The following is a 19,501-nucleotide window of genomic DNA, read 5'->3' on the forward strand; positions in this document are numbered from 1 at the left end:
GTTCCCAACCTGAAAGGTTTTATTTAAACCCAGATTTCTATGTTTCATCACAGACCAGGGATGGGAGAATGGCAGACGGGATGGAGGCTCATGGTAGGACTCTGGATGTATAATAAGCTCCTTAGCTAATGCATATGCAGCCAACCTGGCTCCTGCCAACAGATGGACACTCTGGGGAGTCACTGGCAATCATCTCCATGGAGCCGTCCAGTATAAGATCTTTTACAAAGAATCTGGGTTACTTGTTTCTTCCAAAATACTTGGGAACAAATGTGTATAGACATCACACTGCAAAGAACTACAATGCATCTTAAATTCCACAAACTACATGATTTTATTTATAAAATTCAGCACATCACTTATTATTGCCTATGTCAATTTAAACAGTCTTCAGTTACAGCTCTCATTTTTCAAAATAAAGATCTTTGAAAATGTCCTCAGAGCAAAATATTACTAAATATCTTATTAATTTGATAACCCATGGGCACTGACAGTTAACACTATGGAAAAAGGGTTAATATAAAACAATATAAAAGTATTACAGACAACAGCTTATCAATATTACCTTCATTCCATTACTGGGATTTTTTACGTAGTAACTTTTATTCGTGAAATGATTTCATTTACAAAGCTATTATTCTTTGCTATTACCTCAGCTTTTAGCTGTTTTAACTTTATTGTGATGTTTTCTTCTGACATTTCAGTAAAGGGCATTTGTTTCACCTTGGACAGGAACTCCTGAATAATTTTTTCACCTTGCTGAAAAACATTTGAATGTCCCATTAGTAATTAAAATGTCTTTTCTAAAAGCCATGTTAGAAAGCGACAAATTGTCATCTAAACACATCAACCTCTTTTTTTCCTTTTTTTTTTAATTTTTTTTTTAGAGACGAGGGTCTCACTATGTTGCTCAGGCCGGGCCTTGAACTCCTCCCACATCAGCCCATCCACTATTTGAAGAACATATTTATTATTTATGTGCGCACTGTCTAGTTCCTAAATTCCTCCACTTTTATAATTGATACATAAACTTAATCCTCTGTGAAAAAAAGAATTCAAGGTTTACAAAGAATACTGGAAGGCATAAACAGTCACTGAAAAGTTAACACATACAGAAGATGCTTCATTTTTGTTTTATTGCCAAGTTATTGATGTTTCAGAGAGCATGATTATTACTTGCTATGTGACTCTTGGGCAAATTCCTTAACACAGTTTTCTCATTCATAAAGTGGAAATAATGTTACCAGCCTCACAGGGCTCAAAACACACTATAATTAATGTTATCGAAAGTACATGACTTCTATTCTATTTGGAAACAAGGGATTACATAAAAGAGTCTGCCTAATCCTGGATCACTGAAAGCTATGATTTTCGTCACATTGAAGTGCTAATAAAAAGACCACTTTATATTTGGGATGGCAGCCTGCCATACCTAAAATTATTAACAAGTTATATTTCTCCTGCTTGTATAGGCACAACAGATAAAACTGTATTTTTTAGGCTCAAAAGCCATGCACATCTTCTATTATTATTGTAGCAATTATCTATCCTTCAATAAGAACAATGATAAGAAATTCATAGGTGAAAGCTAAAAACATGACGAGTAAAAAGTTGTCACAATGGGCCAGGCGAGGTGGCTCATGCCTGTAATCCCAACACTTTGGGAGGACGAGGCAGGTGGATCATGAGGCCAGGAGATCAAGACCTTCCTGGCTAACATGGTGAAACCCCGTCTCTACTAAAAATACAAAAAATTAACCAGGCATGGTAGCATGCACCTGTAGTCCCAGCTACTCAGGAGGCTGAGGCAGGAGAATCGCTTGAGGAGGCGAAGGTTGCAGTGCGCAGAGGTTGTACCACTGCACTCCAGCCTGCGCGACAGAACGAGACTCCATCTCAAATAAACAAAGAAAAAAAAAGTTGTCACAAAGCATACTGCAGTAAATGTTGCCGGGACCAGGCAGTGAAATAAGACTTTCTTTTTTATTATTGAAGAGAACTAGTAAGCCGCTAAAAAAAAAAAAAAAAAAAAGCATGTACTTGGATCTTTCTATGTGAACATCCAAATATGACCCACTACTCAAAGAAAAGCCAGCATAAAATCCACTTCTCCCGTGAGAGCTGAAACAACCTGTCCACAAATGGCTTTCTTAAATAAATATGGTCATATGCCATTCTCTATGTCACATTCAATATTCTTATCTCCCCAACTAAATTCTAAACAAAGAGAGGACAGAAATTATGAATGATGCTTTTTTATTTATTTGTCCTTTTCTTACCTAATATGTAATGTAATGGCTGAACTTGATATATTCATTTATGAACAAAGATGTGCCTAGACATCTATAGTCCATAATAACTAATATTAGTGAAATGGCTAATTTTAAACCTAGGTTAGCTAATATTCCTTTACTCCTACTTTGGTACTTGAAATCATATCTTGATCATGCAGATGTATGTACTGCAAAAATCAAAATGACACAGAGACGGATTCTTTGCCATCAAATAAATTATTTAAAAAATAAACACTAGAAACATAAAGGGAAAAAAAAAAACCCTCATCTTAGTGTCCTGGTTTATGTAATAATACAGAAGCTAAGGTAAGCTATGAAAACAAATTGACAAACCTCTCTTTCCAGATAGCACCTCTTTGCTGCTGGTTCCATGTTACCATATCCTTGTGATTCTCCAATATACTGAAACTCCTCGAGTTCCAGGGCTTTCTGTTTAGCACACTCTATTACATGCTTAGGGAAATTAGCAAGCTCTGCAACATGAATCCCAAAACTTTGATCACAGACACCTATAAAAAATTTGGGGAAGCGTGGGGGGACAGCATGAGCAGAGAAAACAATTTATGTAAATGGAATTTATCCTTCTCACCTTGTCATTAGAAAACTTAATTTTGGATTACTTCAAATATATTAACCAAATGAATCAGAGTAACAAATAAAGGAATTTTAATTAAGTCTCAAATGAAAAGTAATTATGACTTGGCACACAGTGCTGTATTTTATCCTTGACAAACATAGTAGGAAAAATAAAAATAGCAGGCAAAAAAGCTCAGCAGATAATCCTCAAAGGCTTAGACAAATACATCTTAATCTGAAGAAAAATTAATCAAGCCAGTATCTCTGAGGTTTTCTCATTTCATGAGGGAGAAACTAAAGAAGGAAGGGAGGAAGGAAGGAAGGAAAGGAGGGAGGGAGGGAGGGAGGAAGGGAAGAAGGGGAAGGAAGGGAGGTGGGGAGCGAAGGGAGGGAGGTGTGTCACTAATTTCAAGTAGCATTTAATTAAAAATACTGATTATTTGCAGGAAATAGTTAAAACTGAGTTAAGACTTTTTAAATCATTTAATCAAATGATGCTTGCAAAGTTATAGAGATGTTTTGCCACAATTATTTATCAACTGTAAAAAATTTTTTGGCTTCAACATATATCCCATACATTCTAGAACTGGATACTTCGCACAACTAAAGGAAGCAAACAAAGATAAAGTAGAAGCAAATGTTTGTTAAACATCCACAGTAAAGGATGAATTTTTTTCTATCTTCACTTCATCTGACCTTTTAAAAAATATTCTGAACCCATTTCTATAGTATACAAAACACAATGATTTAAAAGCAAAATTTCAAGCTAATTGCCAGATCTAAAAGTTCCTGAGTTCTACAGCAATAATAATAATGATGCAAACACAGTAACTCAAAAGGATTCCCAACAAAGTACAAGTAACAAAAGATAAAGAACCAAGATTATTTCATTCATGTGCAACCAACTGATGCAGAAAAACGTGATAGTGGAAAATCAGAGAGCCAACTGAAAAAGTTATTCTGGTGACTAGTGAAATCTATCCTTATAGTATGATTTTTAAAACCTTTGAAAGCCTTATGTTAATCTCATCAACACACAGGTCTGACTAGATGCCAACCCCATGAATGACAAACTTTCCTGAAAGGATGAAATAACAATGGATAAATCATTCTGCACGTGGTAACTACCATTTCAAGATTTCTAGAACCCCCAGCTTTAAATGAACCTGTTTCTATAACACATTCTTAAACATAAAATAAGCCAATTACAATGAAGGTTTTATTAAACAATAACAGCTAGAACTTTGGAACTTGAAAGTATATTGTTTGCTATCATAATCCAACAAGAAAACATACCGCCACGGGAGGTAGCAGAAAATCCCTCCGTGAGATGTTCAAGAGTACAGATTATTCGGCCAGGCATGGTGGCTCACGTCTGTAATCCAAGCACTTTGGAGGCCAAGGCGGGTGGATCACCTGAGGTCGGGAGTTCAAGACCAGCCTGACCAAAAAGGTGAAACCCCGTCTTAAAAAATAATGATTAAAAAAAATAAAAGAGTACAGATTATTCTTTCTATGAATGCTTTAGAATGAGTGGTCCTAGTATGAGATACAGAAATACAATATACCATGTTCCTGGCCCCAGACTATGAATTAAGGGTTAAATGGGTTCTATAAAAACATCAACAATTTACACTAACTTAGAATAAAGCAATTACTAATGATTTCAAGGGTAGTAAGTTTCCCATTATCACATTCTGAATTTACAGTACACTAATAGTACATACCTTTTTTCACCTGATAAAGCATAGTTAAGGTCTCTTCAGTGGTGAGTGCTGTGACATGTAGATTATTAACAGTTGGTATCTGATTGGCCAAGGCAGTAAGTTCATGAAAATGGGTTGCAAACATGCAAAAAGCACCGATCTTCGTTGCAATATATTCTGATATAGCCCATGCTAACCCAAATCCATCATAGGTAGAAGTTCCTCTTCCCAATTCATCTATGATTATTAATGAATCTTTGGTTGCAGACCTGAAGCACATAATTACATGAAATTTGCCATGATGTAAAATGTGGTAACATACACATACAAAAACAAAATTAAGGCAATACATTGGGAAGGATATGCCATAACATAACAGATTAATTATCTTAATATATAAACAACATCAATAAAAAGCACTAAAACTTCAATAGAAAAATAGGCATGGGGCAGGCAAACACCAAGGTGGGAGGATCACTTGCGCCCAGGAGTTCAAGACCAGCCTGAGCAACACAGTGAGACCTTGCCTCTTAAAAAAAAAACAAAAACAAAATTTAAAAACTAGCCAAACTAGCCAGGTATGGTAGCACACACCTGTATTTCCAACTACTCAGGAGACTGAGGCAGAAGGGCTGCTTAACCCCTGGAGGTTGAAGCTACAGTGAGCTGTGATCCTGCCACTGCACTCCAGCCTAGGTGACAAAGCAAGATCTTATCTCCAGAAAAAAAAGAAGAAAAAAGAAGAAAAGAAGAAAGGAAAGGAGAGGAGAGGGGAGAGAGGAGAGAGGAGAGAGGAGGGAGGAGGGAGGAGGGAGGAGGGAGGGGAGGGGAGGGGAGGGGAGGGGAGGGGAGAGGAGAGGAGAGGAGAGGGGTGGAGAGGAGAGGGGAGAGGAGAGGAGAGAGGAGAGGAGAGAGGAGAGGAGAGGAGAGGAAGGGGAAAAAAGGCATGAACTGATGGAAGGGAAAAGAGATTCTGAATAAATATTGTTTTACATTATCAAGCACACTAGTAGTAATCAAAGGAATTCCAAATAAGGCAGCTATCATTCATTTCATGCCAATCAAATCAGCCAAGATTTAAAAAAATTAAATAAAACTGAATGAAGATGAGACCAGGGTGTGGTGACATGGATACTCGCACACACTTTTGGTGGTCATGTAAATTGTGTGCCTGCCCTAGTACTACCAATATCAGCTATTACCATTCTTTTCTCATTTTTAACCAAATGAATGTAAAGGGGTGAAACTTACATTTGCTAATTTCTTATGTGGTCGTGTGTTCATTGGCAATTTCTTTTTCTGTGAATTGCCAGCTAGCATGTTTTGTTTATTTCTTTAATCTTTTAAGTCATGAATATTAACCTGTTGCTTAATTACTATATGAACATTTGTACAGTATCGCTTTTATAATTCTTCACAAACAACAGAACCTCACAGAAGTTAACACATAATTTACTAAGCACCTACTATATTCAATGTACTTTAGAAGATACTAAGAAGGAGGATCGCAGTGGTTCATGCCTGTAATCCTAGCACTTTGGGAAGCCAAGGCAGGAAGATCGCCTGTGCCCAGGAGTTTGAGACCAGCGTTGGCAACACAGTGAGACTCTGTGTCTCTCTAAAAAAACTTAGAAAAAAGAAAGAAAAAGAAGATACCAAGAAACAGAAGGTATAGTTCCTACCTTCAAGGAAGCTCCTTAAAAAGTGAAAAAAAAGACAAAACATTTCAATAATGTCTAAAATAAAAATTTAGTAAGTTACAGGCATGTCAAAGAGTAGTTCAGAGAGAAACACCCACGACCTTAGGGTCATGTGACCAAAAACGTAACTATAGAAGTAGAATTCCCATCCTTCAGGACTTAAAGATTAAGGGAGTTGGATAAAGGGCAAGAAGGATGATTCCAGGAAGTGTGAACAGTAGAATCAAAAACATGGTAGTCAAGATTTATAAGGTGAGCTACTACTAGATACCTTAAAGAGACAATTTTAAAAATCAAAGTTTTCCATAGTTATCATCAATCACTCTTTTAAGATAATACAAAGTACATAAAGTGTGCAGGAAAACAACTATTAAACTAAGACAAATATTCACAGATGTTTTTACATGAGAATCTGCAAATATACTTCTCCTTCTCACAAGACAGGGACATACATTTCTATCTTCAAGGGACTAGGAGACGCACTTACCTGAGGATAGAAGCAGTTTCCAACATTTCAGCCATGAATGTAGAGACTCCTTTCAATTGACTGTCACCAGCCCCTACCCGGGCCAAGATGCAGTCCACAATGGACACTTCTGCTGACTCACATGGCACAAAACACCCAATTTGGGCCATAAGTACTATCACCCCAGTTTGTCGAATATATGTTGATTTACCTCCCATATTGGGGCCTATAAAACAAATTGTATCAGAAAGCAAGATTTAAAATTTCTGCTACCAATAAATGGATTGTTAGTCCTAAACTGTAGACTGATGATTAATCATGTAGGTTACACTGACATGGCATACTAAAAGCAGAACCACAGGCTGTCCAAAAATGTGGACAGAGTTACTGCTCATTTTACCCCCAAAAGCAATGCTACTATTTCTTCAGACAAACCAATACTGGGCTTTTCATCAAGAGAAGCCATGAAAAATATAATTGTAATTTGACTGTAGCCTAGAAAGACCACATACACATTTTACCACGACTCACAGAGCTGCTGCCCGTGGGATAATTTATTAACTTGCAGAAAGGCAGTGCAGACCTAACTGATTAACTCAAAACTGTTGCTTGTTAGTAAATTAGGTTACTAGTGAAGGTTATCAGTATGGTCAAATCTTTCGAATCCCTTAAAGCCCACACAAAAACCTAAAGACATAATCCGTCTTTTGAAAAACAGGCTATTTAATTTTTGGGGTTAGATTATATGAACAACTTGAAAATCCATTTGGGGAAAGAAAATACAATCAACTGTTTCCCAAACATATTTGCCCCAAAACTCCTACATCCTTTTTTGTTTTCTAGAATCTAGTTAAGCTCTTACAAACATCTCAGCTGAGATATGATACATGAGTCTATATGCAAGACTAGCTTTTTTGAGTTTCACATGAATATAGTGCCATGTCTTAAAATAATTCCTACCCTAACCTGAGGTCCTCCCACAGCCAATTCTGCCTGACTTTCAAAGGCCTCACTATTGGAGGACTGGTTCAAAGGTAAGCTTTGAGTGTGAAGGGATGTTCCTTTCTAAATGCTCTGAACCTGTGGAACAAAAGTTTCACATGAATACACTATTCTCTCATAAGCTTTTATCTCACCTTCTAAATCTTCCCTCTAACCCAAATGTGAATATACGATTAACTGGTAAGAATAGTATATTCTCTTTCTAATGTTAAGAACTGGAAATTTTCTCCATGAATTTTAAATATATTTCTACTTCAATGTAAGAAAAAAAAGTTATCCCCACAAAAGCCCATAACAATGTAAGAAAAAAAAGTTATTCCCACAAAAGCCCATAAACGTTTTTTTTTTTTTTTTACCAGTAATGATGTGGAACATCTGTTTATTTTTTTCAAAGTATACATCATTAGGAATAAATGCAACTTCATCTTGAACTTCAACACAAGCATGCCTAGATGCTTTCAAAATGATTCTTCCTTGTCCTTTCTCCAAAATGACTGGTCGTACATATGGAACAGGTGCTCCATTTGACACATGAGCAAAACTGACAACAGCATCTAGCTGAGCTAACACATCATTGAGTGTTTGCATTGGTTCTACATAGCCTGTATAAAAATAAAAGCACAGAATGTACACACGAATACTGAATAATAAACAGATGTAAGCTACAAGAATACATTTAATCCCCGTTAGGGAATTCAAAACCCATTTCCTAATTTATACATCTTTTTAAAAACTAACAAAAGTTAGCCTTAACAACATTTGAAAGGAACCCAACATGGGGTTAAAATGTGTTGCTACATCCTTCCCCATTGTAAACAGCTATCAAAAATAGAGTAGTGGCTGGGTTGACTGGCTCATGCCTGTAATCCCACCACTTTGGGAGGCCGAGGTGGGTTGATCACATGAGGCCAGGGGATCACTTGAGGCCAGAATTCAAGACCAGCCTGGTCAACATGGCAAAATGCCATCTCTACCAAAAATACAAAAATTAGCTAGGTATGGTGGTGCACATCTGTAAACCCAGCTACTCGGGAGGCTGAGGGACCAGAATTGTGTGAGCCCAGGAGGTGGAGGTTGTAGTAAGCTGAGACTGTGCCACTGTACTCCAGCCTGGGGAACTCTTATCTCAAAAACAAACAAACAAAAACACACAAAAAACAAAAATAGGGAACTGTACAGTTGTTTATAAAGAAATGTAGTAGAGCTTTAAAAAAGAAAACTAACAGGGTGACACTTTGATAATATGTTGATAAGGTTAAGAGAAACGGGATACAGCAATATCCAACACATTCTCTCAATTTTAAGACATACCTTTTCCTGTATTTTAAATATCTGAAACCAGAATGATACCTCAAAATCATCGTAAGAAACATGTAAGCAAAAAGGTAACAAGTTGAAATGTGACCATAAAGGCCTGATATACTGTACAAACTGACACTAAGACAGTTTGGCTTTCTTTCCCCATCAGTATCATGCAGAGAAAGTCAGCATAAATTTAAATCTCTAATTGTCACTTAAAACATTTTCAAGATTCTACTGTTCTAAAGTATTAAAACTAAAAGCTATTAATAGGTACATTAAAAAAATTTCTGACACATGCTAGACAAAGAACATGAAGGAAATTAACAATGATTAAATTTTTCTAAATAGATTCTAAATGTTAACAGGTTGGAGGGGTTGGTACATGACCCACATGTCATTCAGACTATGATACAGATATCAATCATGTCAAAAGCATCACAGAACATTTAAAAGTGTTTAATTCTACAAAAACAAAAATTATGAGTTTAATCAAGGGGCAGGAAATTTAACTCATTTTTTATTCCCTTGTTCCCATTAAGTGATCAAATGTTTTGAAAACAAAAACCAACTTATGAATGGCCAAGTCTGACCTAATGATCTTCCTCTGTTTCAGTACACTTTTTTTTTTTTCTTGAGACAGAGTCTTGCTCTGTTGACCAGGCTCTGTCAATTACAGTGGTGTAATCTTGGCTAACTGCAACCTCCACCTCCTGGGTTCAAGCGTTTCTCCTGCCTCAGCCTCCAGAGTAGCTTGGGATTACAGGTGGTCGCCACCACATCCAGCTAATTTTTGTATTTTTAAGAGGTGAGGTTTTACCATGTTGGTCAGGCCAATCTCAAACTCCTAACCCTCAGGTGATCCACCTGCCTCAGCCTCCCAAAAAGCTGGGATTGCAGGCCTGAGCCACTGCACCTGGCCTCAGTTTACTTTTGAAATTTATTACTTTTTACCTAATACTTTTTTTTTTCTTTAAAGAAAAAGAAACAATTCACACTACCCTATCATATAGCAATAGAAGCCTTTAGGAATTAAACATTAGTGAAGTACTTGCTATAATTATGTCAAAGCTTATAAAATTGTTAGCATACTGACAAGAATAAGTTTACAGTTTAAAAAAAAAAAAACAACAAAAACTAGGCTGGGCAGGGTGGCTCATGCCTGTAATCCCAATACTTTGGAAGGCCAAGGCAAGAAGATTGCTTGAGTTTAGCCTGGGCAACATAGCAAGACCTCATCTTTACAAAAGATAATTCTTAAAAAAATTAATCAAGTGTGGTGGCATGTGCCTGTAGTCCCAAGCTACGTGGGAGGCTGAGTGTGGAGAATTGTTTGAACTTAGGAAGTTGAAGCTGCAGTGAGTCATGATCGCACCACTGCACTGAAACCTGGGCAACATGGTAAGACCCCATCTCAAAAATAAATAAATAAAACCAAAAGCAAACCATGGCATCTGAATTAAGAATCTATACTCGGCATGTCACATAATTTGGCTCTTAACAGCATGAACTTTTATGACTTAATCGTATGTTAGAAAATTATAAAAGTGGGCCGGGCGCGGTGGCTCAAGCCTGTAATCCCAGCACTTTGGGAGGCCGAGGCGGGTGGATCACAAGGTCAAGAGATCGAGATCATCCTGGTCAACATGGTGAAACCCCGTCTCTACTAAAAAAAAATACAAAAAAAAAAATTAGCTGGGCATGGTGGTGCGTGCCTGTAATCCCAGCTACTCAGGAGGCTGAGGCAGGAGAATTGCCTGAACCCAGGAGGCGGAGGTTGCGGTGAGCCGAGATCGCGCCATTGCACTCCAGCCTGGGTAACATAAGTGAAAACTCCGTCTTAAAAAAAAAAAAAAAAAAGAAAAGAAAAAGAAAAAAGAAAATTATAAAAGTGATCTATTGCATTTTTTGGGATAGAGTCTTCTGCTCTGTCGCCCAGGCTGGAGTATAATGACACTATCTTGGCTCACTGCAACCTCTGCTCTATTGCCTAGGCTGGAGTACAGTAGCTTAATTATGGCTCACCTCCGCCTCGACCTCCTGGGTTCAAGTGATTCTCCCACCTCTGCCTCCTGCATGCACCACCATACCCAGCTAATTTTTTAAAATTTTTTTTGTAGAGACAGGGCCCCCCCTATGTTGGCTAGGCTGGTCTCAAACTATCCTCCTGCCACGGCCTCCCAAACTGCTGGGATTACAGGTGTGAAACACCATGTCCAGCCTCCATTACATTTTTAATTAAAATTGTTCATAATATGTAATATCAGACCAAGAAGTTTCATTTAAATTCAAGTTGACTTCTAATATAAAACCTTCAATTTAGATGTTAAAATCTAGAAAATTTACCCTGCTAGGTGCCTAATAAACATTATTTTTAAAGGAAGATCCACAGTTCAAATAAATAGTATTTACAGGGTTCTTTAAAATGCAATCTAGCCTAAGAAACATAATTCAGCTACGACATTATTATGTCACAGTTATACCACCAAGCAAGCAAAAATGGAATCTTTACAAATCAATTCCATTCATTTCAACAATACATAAAGTATATTAAAATAAAAACTTTTGAGTTTTATGTTTCCTTCTGATTTTGGGATATAATTCACAATAGCAACAATTTACAGAATTATTCATGTATATAACCTTTTTTTTTTTTTTTAAATTACCCTTAAATAATTTAGCATGCATATCCTGAGAACAAGGATATTTTCCTACTTATTTAATACTGCTATTTCACACAAGAAATCTGACGCTATACCATAATGTCTCCTATGAAACTATCTCAATTTGTCCCAATAGTGTCCTCTATAGCTATTCCCTAACTCCAACCTCTAAATTGGGATCTAATCAACAACTGTCTAATGCATTTGGTTGCCGCTGTGACATGGACATTTATTAAAGTTCAGGCCTTGAATGCACCACAATCTAAATTTATTGGAATTTTTACTTCTTGTTTAAAATCAGGTTAAATATTCTTGTCAAGACTACTATATAGGTGATACTCTCCCCTTCCTTCTATATCACACCAGCAAGTATGCATCATTTTTCCCACAACTGGTAATGTTTAATTATTTGGTTAAGGTAGCTCTTGAGTATATTTTTTAAAGGCACAATAAAGGTTCCAGTCAATATACATACCATGATCAGCAAAGCCTTCCAACTTAACGCATCACCAATTACCTTGTGCTAAACATACATTCATTCGAGTCTAAGGCAATAACACAGTGGAAGATTGCTCTGTTCCTTTAATTACAAGAAAATGATCTCAAATGGTGCCAGTATAATTAACTCAAAATCTATAAAATGACACCTAGAACTCAAAAAGGCTTGCCTTGTGTGTGATTAATATTTGATTTTCAGTGGTATTCATTTCCATAACCCAGAGCATGAGTCCATAGATGACCCAAAATATCAGTATGTTGTAGGCCCTAGCGTTCCCTTTCCTTGTTACAACTATAGTAAGTTTCATGATTCTCTGCCATTTTTTTTGTCTCTACGTACAAGAGAAATTTCCAGTTATGTTTCCTACTATAACATATCATGACTTATCTTATACAGGAAACCTAATGTATTAAATAGTCAACTATAATGGCTTTAAAAAATAAACAAAACATACTTCAAACGTAATTTTTTTTTCCTATTACCAAAAGCCAGGTGACATTCAGAACATTATTAGTTTCATTAAATTTACCTGAAGAAATATTGACAATTTCTTTAACAATGGCATCCTGGGCTTCTTCATATTCTGTTTTATTTTTGGTATATTCTTCATTTAAAGAAGTCAATTTGCTGCAAATCAAGATAGCAGTTTTATTAAAAATATTAAAATGTGTACTAGAAGCAATGTGCGCTACATGAAACACATCCAAAGTATCTATCCTATGAAATATCAAAACAACAATTAAAACAGAAATACAAGTGGAAAATGGACAACTCCTTAGGGACAAATATGGTTAGAATTCAATTTATTAATGTTCTTTTATGCTGTTTGAAATAGTGCACGGGCACAATTTCTGCAACAACAATTATATTCCCTTGAGTAAAACTGTGTCTGTGCCCTTTAACAAAATATTTAAATGGAATCCTTATTTAAGATTGAAGTCATTACCCCTTTTAAAACACAACACAGGCCGGGCGCAGTGGCTCATGCCTGTAATCCTGGCACTTTGGGAGTTTGAGGTGGGCAGATCACCTGAGATAGGGAGTTCGAGAACAGCCTGACCAACATGGAGAAACCCTGTCTCTACTAAAAATACAAAATTAGCCAGGCATGGTGGTGCATGCCTGTAATCCCAGCTACTCAGGAGACTGAGGCAGGAGAATCGCTATAATCCAGGAGGCAGAGGTTGCAGTGAGCCAAGATGACACCACTGCACTCTAGCCTGGGCAACAAGAGTGAAACTCTGTCTCAACAAACAAACCAAAAACACAAACACACACATGATATTTCTAATTACTATACCATAAATATATTTTAATACTAGAAGTTTTCAAAATAACAAAAACGAGGCTGGGCACACTGGCTCAAGCCCAGAACTTTGGGAGGCCGAGGTGGGTGGATCATGAGGTCAGGAGTTTGAGACCAGCCTGACCAGCCTGGCCAGCCTGGTGAAACCCTCCATATTTACTAAAAATATAAAAAGAAAAAAAACTTTAGCTGGGCATGGTGGTGCACACCTATAATCCTAGCCACTCAGGAGGCTGAGGCAGGAGAATTCCTTGAACCTGGGAAGCTGAGGTTGCAGTGAGCTGACATGGCACCACTGCGCCCCAGCCTGGGTGACAGAGCCGTTGGATAGGACAGAACAGGACAAGACAAGACAAAAAAATGGTTTCATTTGTTTGTTTTTTTGAGACAGAGTCTCACTCAGTTGCTCAGGATGGAGTGCAGTGGCGTAATCTTGGCTCACGCAACCTCCGCTTCCAGGGTTCAAGTGATTTTGGTGCCTCAGTCTCCACAGTAGCTAAGATTACAGGCACGCACCAACATGCCCAACTAATTTTTGTATTTTTAGTAGAGACAGGGTTTTGCCACGTTGGCTGGGCTAGTCTCAAACTCTTGACCTCAAGTAATCCACCCACCTCCTCCTCCCAAAATGCTGGGATTAGAGGCGTAAGCTACCATTCCTGGCCAGGAAAATGTTTTAAAACTAAATCTTATCAAGCAATTTGAAGAGAAAATTAAAATTAGAGGTTAGGCCAGGCATAGCATCACACCTGTAATCCAAGCACTTTGGGAAGCCAAGGCAGGTAGACTGCTTGAACCCAGGAGTTTAGGACCAGCCTGGGCAACATAGGGAAACCCCATCTGTACTAAAAATACTAAGTACTGGGGCACATCTGTAGTCCCAGCTACTTGGGAGGCTGAGGTGGGAAGATGGCTTGAGCCCAGGAGGTAGAGGCTGCAGTGAGCCGGTATTGTTCCACTGCATTCCAGCCTGGGCAACAGAGACAAACCATGTCTCCAAAAAAAGAAGTTAAAATAAAAAATACTCAAGGAAGATGAGAATAAGAAAAAATATTCACTGCATCAAGGAAGGGACTGAAATTAAGAACAAAAAGAGGTGATGTAAAGGAGAAAGAAAAGAGAGAAGTAATTATCAGTAGTGGGAGAAAATCAGTTCATCAAGATGATAACTGTGGCCTTAATGGAATCACTCAACGGCATAGCAGACATGTATAGCTCAAAAAGAGTACACGGACAAGTAGCAGCACAAACAGACTACTATGAAACAGGCAAAAAGAATTAAAGAAATGCAAGAGGCCAAGACATTATAAAAGTGAGATCACTGTGTGAAGGGACAAACTGCAAAATAAAAAAGCAGAGGCAGGCAAGGACCAGAGTCTGCAGGTCATAATCAGTGAATGACTTTTTCACTTTTGGCATCATGTGGCCATTCTGTCCAATTTCTTTTATATATAACTAACCCACAAAAAACTTGAAGATGATTAGAACACCCCGAAATTTCTATCTTATCCAAGCTGAAATATATACATTTCTTGAACCAGGAGGATCCTAGTGTGCTGGAAAAACAACCCATCTAGATTTGGCAACAGAAGATCTAAGTTTAGGCACCCTAGCAGTCTACGTCTTCACCTATGAAATGAGAAATGTATATACCCTCTTTACTGAGAGTTGTTATAAGGAACAAACTAATTATTAGGGTGTCTGAACACCTAGAATGTCTGCATATAATAAAAGTACTTGTTAAATAAACAGATGACAGGGGATCATATATATAAAAGCTACCTGTAAAGTTCTGCAAAAATTCAGGAGGGGAGGCAGTAGGGCAGGCCATAGGTTCCAGAATGATACAGAAGGAGAAAGGCTTTAGCCTCCCCCTAGCATAAGTCACAGAAGATTTTAACTTAATAAATTTAAAATAATTTTTAAAGTAATTCTTTTACTTATCAATAATTTGTTTCAGGGACTTCCTGAGATTAGCCAGAAAAATGGCAGGAAAAAACTGTTAAGATTTGTTTCAACATGAAACATGATTTTTAAAAAGCTGTAATCTAGTGAATGACCTCATATTTCCCTAAACTAATTTAAACATCCAATTGAAATGCCAAAATAATTTTTTAACTTGATAAATGATAGTAAAGTTTTTTTAGAAAAATAAAACGTGTCAGGCACGGTAGCTCACACCTATAATCTCAGCACTTTGGGAGGCTAAGGCAGGTGGATCACTTAAGGCCAGCAGTTCAAGACCAGCCTGTCCAACATGGTGAAAACCTATCTCTACTGAAAATACAAAAATGAGCCAGACATGGTGGTACATGCCTATAATCCCAGCTACTCAGGAGGCTGAAGCATGAGAGTCCCTTGAATCCAGGAGGTGGAGGTTGCAGTGAGCCAAGACCGCCACTGCACTCCAGCCTGGGAGACAGAGCAAGGCTCTGTCTCAGGAAAAAAAAAAAAGAAAGAAAGAAAGAAAAGATAAAATATGTGAAAATGACTAAAGCAGAGACATGAGGGGGAACTAGCTCTAATAGATACGGTAACATAGAAAAAGCGATATAACATACTTTGTGCAGACAAAAAAAAAGGGTCTTTAAAATAGACCCAAAGTACCACTTCAATCAATGGGGAACAGAAGATTATTTAACAAATGGTGTTGGGACAGCTGACTACTACTTGGAAGAAAAGAAAGCTTGACTCTTACCTGATGACTGCATTAGTAAAACTTCCTTACCATAGAACGTTCACATCATGTTAGAGCATTCACAGAATTAAAATAAAGGGTTAAAGATGTAATAACAACTTGCAAACCTGTTGGTAAATTTAACACCATTCTTCTGGATATCTACAGTACTAAAGTTTTTATTGTTACGAAGGACTTTTTCTTCCTTACAGGTTACACGAAAGTAATATCCAAACTGTGCACTGGAATCCAGTTTAATCTGTTTGCCAGGGTCCAAGCCTTGATGATCAAGAAGAAAAGAAAAAGTATTCCATAAACACCTAAAGACATTTTTCAAAGTAACTCTAAAATTACTCAAATAGTGAAAAGCATATTGTTATTATATGACAACATACTTGCAATTATTATTATCTAACCAGAAAAGATTCAAATACTACTTACTTGAAAGCTACATGAATTACAGATATTTACCTATAAAATCTTCAACTCCCTTATGAATGTTTCTGATTTGAAAGCTGCTTTCTGGGTAAACCTATCCAAGGCTGCAGAGCACCAGCACTGGCCAACACATTGTCCCAGTTGTTGTGAACACATGAGGATGGATTAAGGTATAACCCCACCCCGAGGATTTATGCATGAGAATTCTTTTCTTAGCTAAAGTTATTTCTTTGGAACTTTATAGAGTATAATTAATGTGACTAAATACAATTTCCAAACAAAAACTTGAGACTCTGACAATGAAACTCTAGGAAAACGAGTAGATCATGTGAACAGAAAATAAATCTTGGGACCCCAAAATCAGTAAGTCAAGGGAAAAGTCAAGCTGGGAACTATGCCAGACAAACCCCTGCCTCCCATCTTATTCCTAAGTCAGATAGCTACAAAGATAAAAAAGCTACATACCTCCCTCACAATTTGCCCATAAGGAAATTCCTTGTGGGCCTCCAGATGTTCACTCTCAAACAATTCTGCTGAATTTCACCCTGGCAATATAAACTAATAGCTTATCTTAACAGGTGTGGGACAGAAAGTCATCCCTCTGCTCACCAAATGCATTTCTGATTGCTTTCTCTGCCCTATTGTTTATGTAAAAGTGCAGATTCACTGAGCCAGACTAAGTTGTTTATTCAGCGAAAGGCTGATCAAGGACTCAAAAGAATGTAACCTTTTGTCTCTGGTGTGCTTATTACCTGAAAGCCCGTTGCTTTGATGTCTCATGACTCCCTAAAATGTATAAAACCAAGCTGTGTCCCGACCACCTTGGGCACCTGTCGTCAGGACCTCCTGAGGCTGTGTCATGGATGCGTCCTTAACCTTGGCAAAATAAACTTTCTAAATTGGTTGAGACCTGTCTCGGATATTTTGGGTTCAAATCAGCTAGACTTTCTGCACCAAGAATTTTGAGTTTTTATAAATACGTACTCTCTTCATAATTTCATTCATCGATATGATCTCTAGACCACAAACTAATAGAAAGAGTATCTATAAATTTACTTGGTGATGCGGGGCTATCAAATGTTAGTAGCAGCAAACAACTAAAGATGGATCTCACTTAACCATCGAGGAAAGGGAAAGTAGAGACCCATCCAGAAATAAAATCAGACTGATCTGAACAAAGGAAGCTCTCAAAACATTCAAAGGGAAAGAGTAGATCCACAATGAAGACTGTAATCAATCAGTGAGTAACGTTTTCAAAACAAAGGACCATGGTTCATGAGGGTGTAATGTAGTTTGGTGCTTATATATGCAATTCACTGCAGTGTTAACAGCAACATCACTAAACATGAAAGACAATGGTATTCATAGAATACTGTTTATTTAACACATGCAAACCTAGGCTGCCATGAGGATCACAATTTATTTTAAATGGGGCTCATATCCTCAACAGTGTTTCTGATGACATGGAGGTCTAAGAATCAAAGCAATGAATCCAACATGTTAATGCTACAGAAGAATGTGCTGAAAACCACGGAAATTGAATAATTTGTAAAGAGCTTCAGGAAAAAGTTTCCACGTTGAAACTAGAACTCATGTTTCCCAATTCCCATCCTAATGCTTCTTATACTACCATTACAGTGTTTCTTTTTCAATTTGAGTGCTATTTATGTTGCTTTCAACATACTTTTTAATAAAAACTTACTTCGCTCTAAAATAAAATTAATTTATACTGTAAAAAATGGGTTTGCCATTAACCTTCTCATTAGCACTCAACAAAATATATCAGTAGGCAATAATTTAATGTATACTATGATGCATTCTTTTTTTTTTTTTTTTTTTTTTTTTTTTTTAAATTCAAAAGACAAGGTGTCACTCTCACTCTGTTCCCCAGGCTGGATGGAGTGCAGTGGTGCTAACATGGCTCACTGCAGCCTCAACTTCCCAGGCTAAAACAATCCTTTCACCTCAGCTTCCCAAGTAGCTGGGACCATAGGTATGCATCACCACACCTGGCAAATTTTTTTCTTTTAATTTTTGGTAGAAATGTGGTCTATGTTGCATAAGCTAGTCTTAAACTCCTGGGCACAAGTGATCCTCCTCAAGTGTTGAGATTACAGGCATGAGCCACTGTGCCTGGCCAACGATGCATTCTTTTTTCTTATTTTGAGACAGGATTTCACTCTGTCATCCAGGCTGGCATGCAGTGGTGCAATTATCACTGCAGCCTCAACTTCCCTGGCTCAAGTAATCCTCCCACCTCAGCCTCCTGAGTAGCTGGAACTACACGTGAATGCCACCATGCCTGGCTAATTTTTGTATTTTTTGTACAGGCAGGGTTTCATCATGTTGCCCAGGCTGGTCTCAAACTCCTAGACTCAAGCAATTTGCCCACCTTGGCCTCTCAAAATGCTAGGATTACTACAGGTGTGAGCCACCATGCCTAGCCCAATGATGCAGTCTTAACAGGATGATTCCTTCACAAAACCCATTATCAGCAGAAAAATTTCCAGCCAACCAAGTTAACATATGGTGAAACAGAAAACTGTATGTACTTTAACTTTCTAGTAAGTCCAAACTTTTTAAGAAAACACAAAATAACTTTTAACTCCAGACACATAAACTCTCTGAGTCTCAATCTCCTTAGCTATGAAATGAGGAAGATGGACGTTAATGCTAAGGTTCTTATAATCAGGGTAGGGGATCTAGTCCATGTTTGGACTCTCTACAGAAACTATTTGCAATTTTAAAATATATGTAGGTATGGGCCTATTTCTGCGGAAGAGGATCCATATCTTTCATCAGATTATCCAGAAGTTTAATTATTACTGCTTAAATACACTGTTTTGTTCTGGATTTCTTTCTTTCTTTTTTTTTT

At 37.5% G+C, this 19,501-nt stretch overlaps 1 protein-coding gene across 1 annotated transcript in view; it reads right to left on the reverse strand.

The window, feature by feature from the left end:
- Positions 1-310: 310 nt before the first annotated feature.
- Positions 311-19,501, reverse strand: part of MSH2 (mutS homolog 2) — a 90,123-nt gene continuing 70,932 nt past the window's right edge. The window contains exons 10-16 of the mRNA XM_017548533.2: positions 16,317-16,467; positions 12,735-12,832; positions 8,101-8,346; positions 6,764-6,968; positions 4,598-4,845; positions 2,628-2,803; positions 311-759 (exon numbers count right to left, since the gene is read on the reverse strand). Of these exons, the coding sequence (XP_017404022.1) occupies positions 589-759; positions 2,628-2,803; positions 4,598-4,845; positions 6,764-6,968; positions 8,101-8,346; positions 12,735-12,832; positions 16,317-16,467 (1,295 nt within the window). The 3' untranslated portion in view covers positions 311-588. The remainder of the gene's footprint in view (positions 760-2,627; positions 2,804-4,597; positions 4,846-6,763; positions 6,969-8,100; positions 8,347-12,734; positions 12,833-16,316; positions 16,468-19,501) is intronic.

This window comes from Cebus imitator, unplaced genomic scaffold (genome assembly GCF_001604975.1).
Source record: "Cebus imitator isolate Cc_AM_T3 unplaced genomic scaffold, Cebus_imitator-1.0 Scaffold209, whole genome shotgun sequence".
In the NCBI taxonomy this organism is placed as follows: Eukaryota; Metazoa; Chordata; class Mammalia; order Primates; family Cebidae; genus Cebus; species Cebus imitator.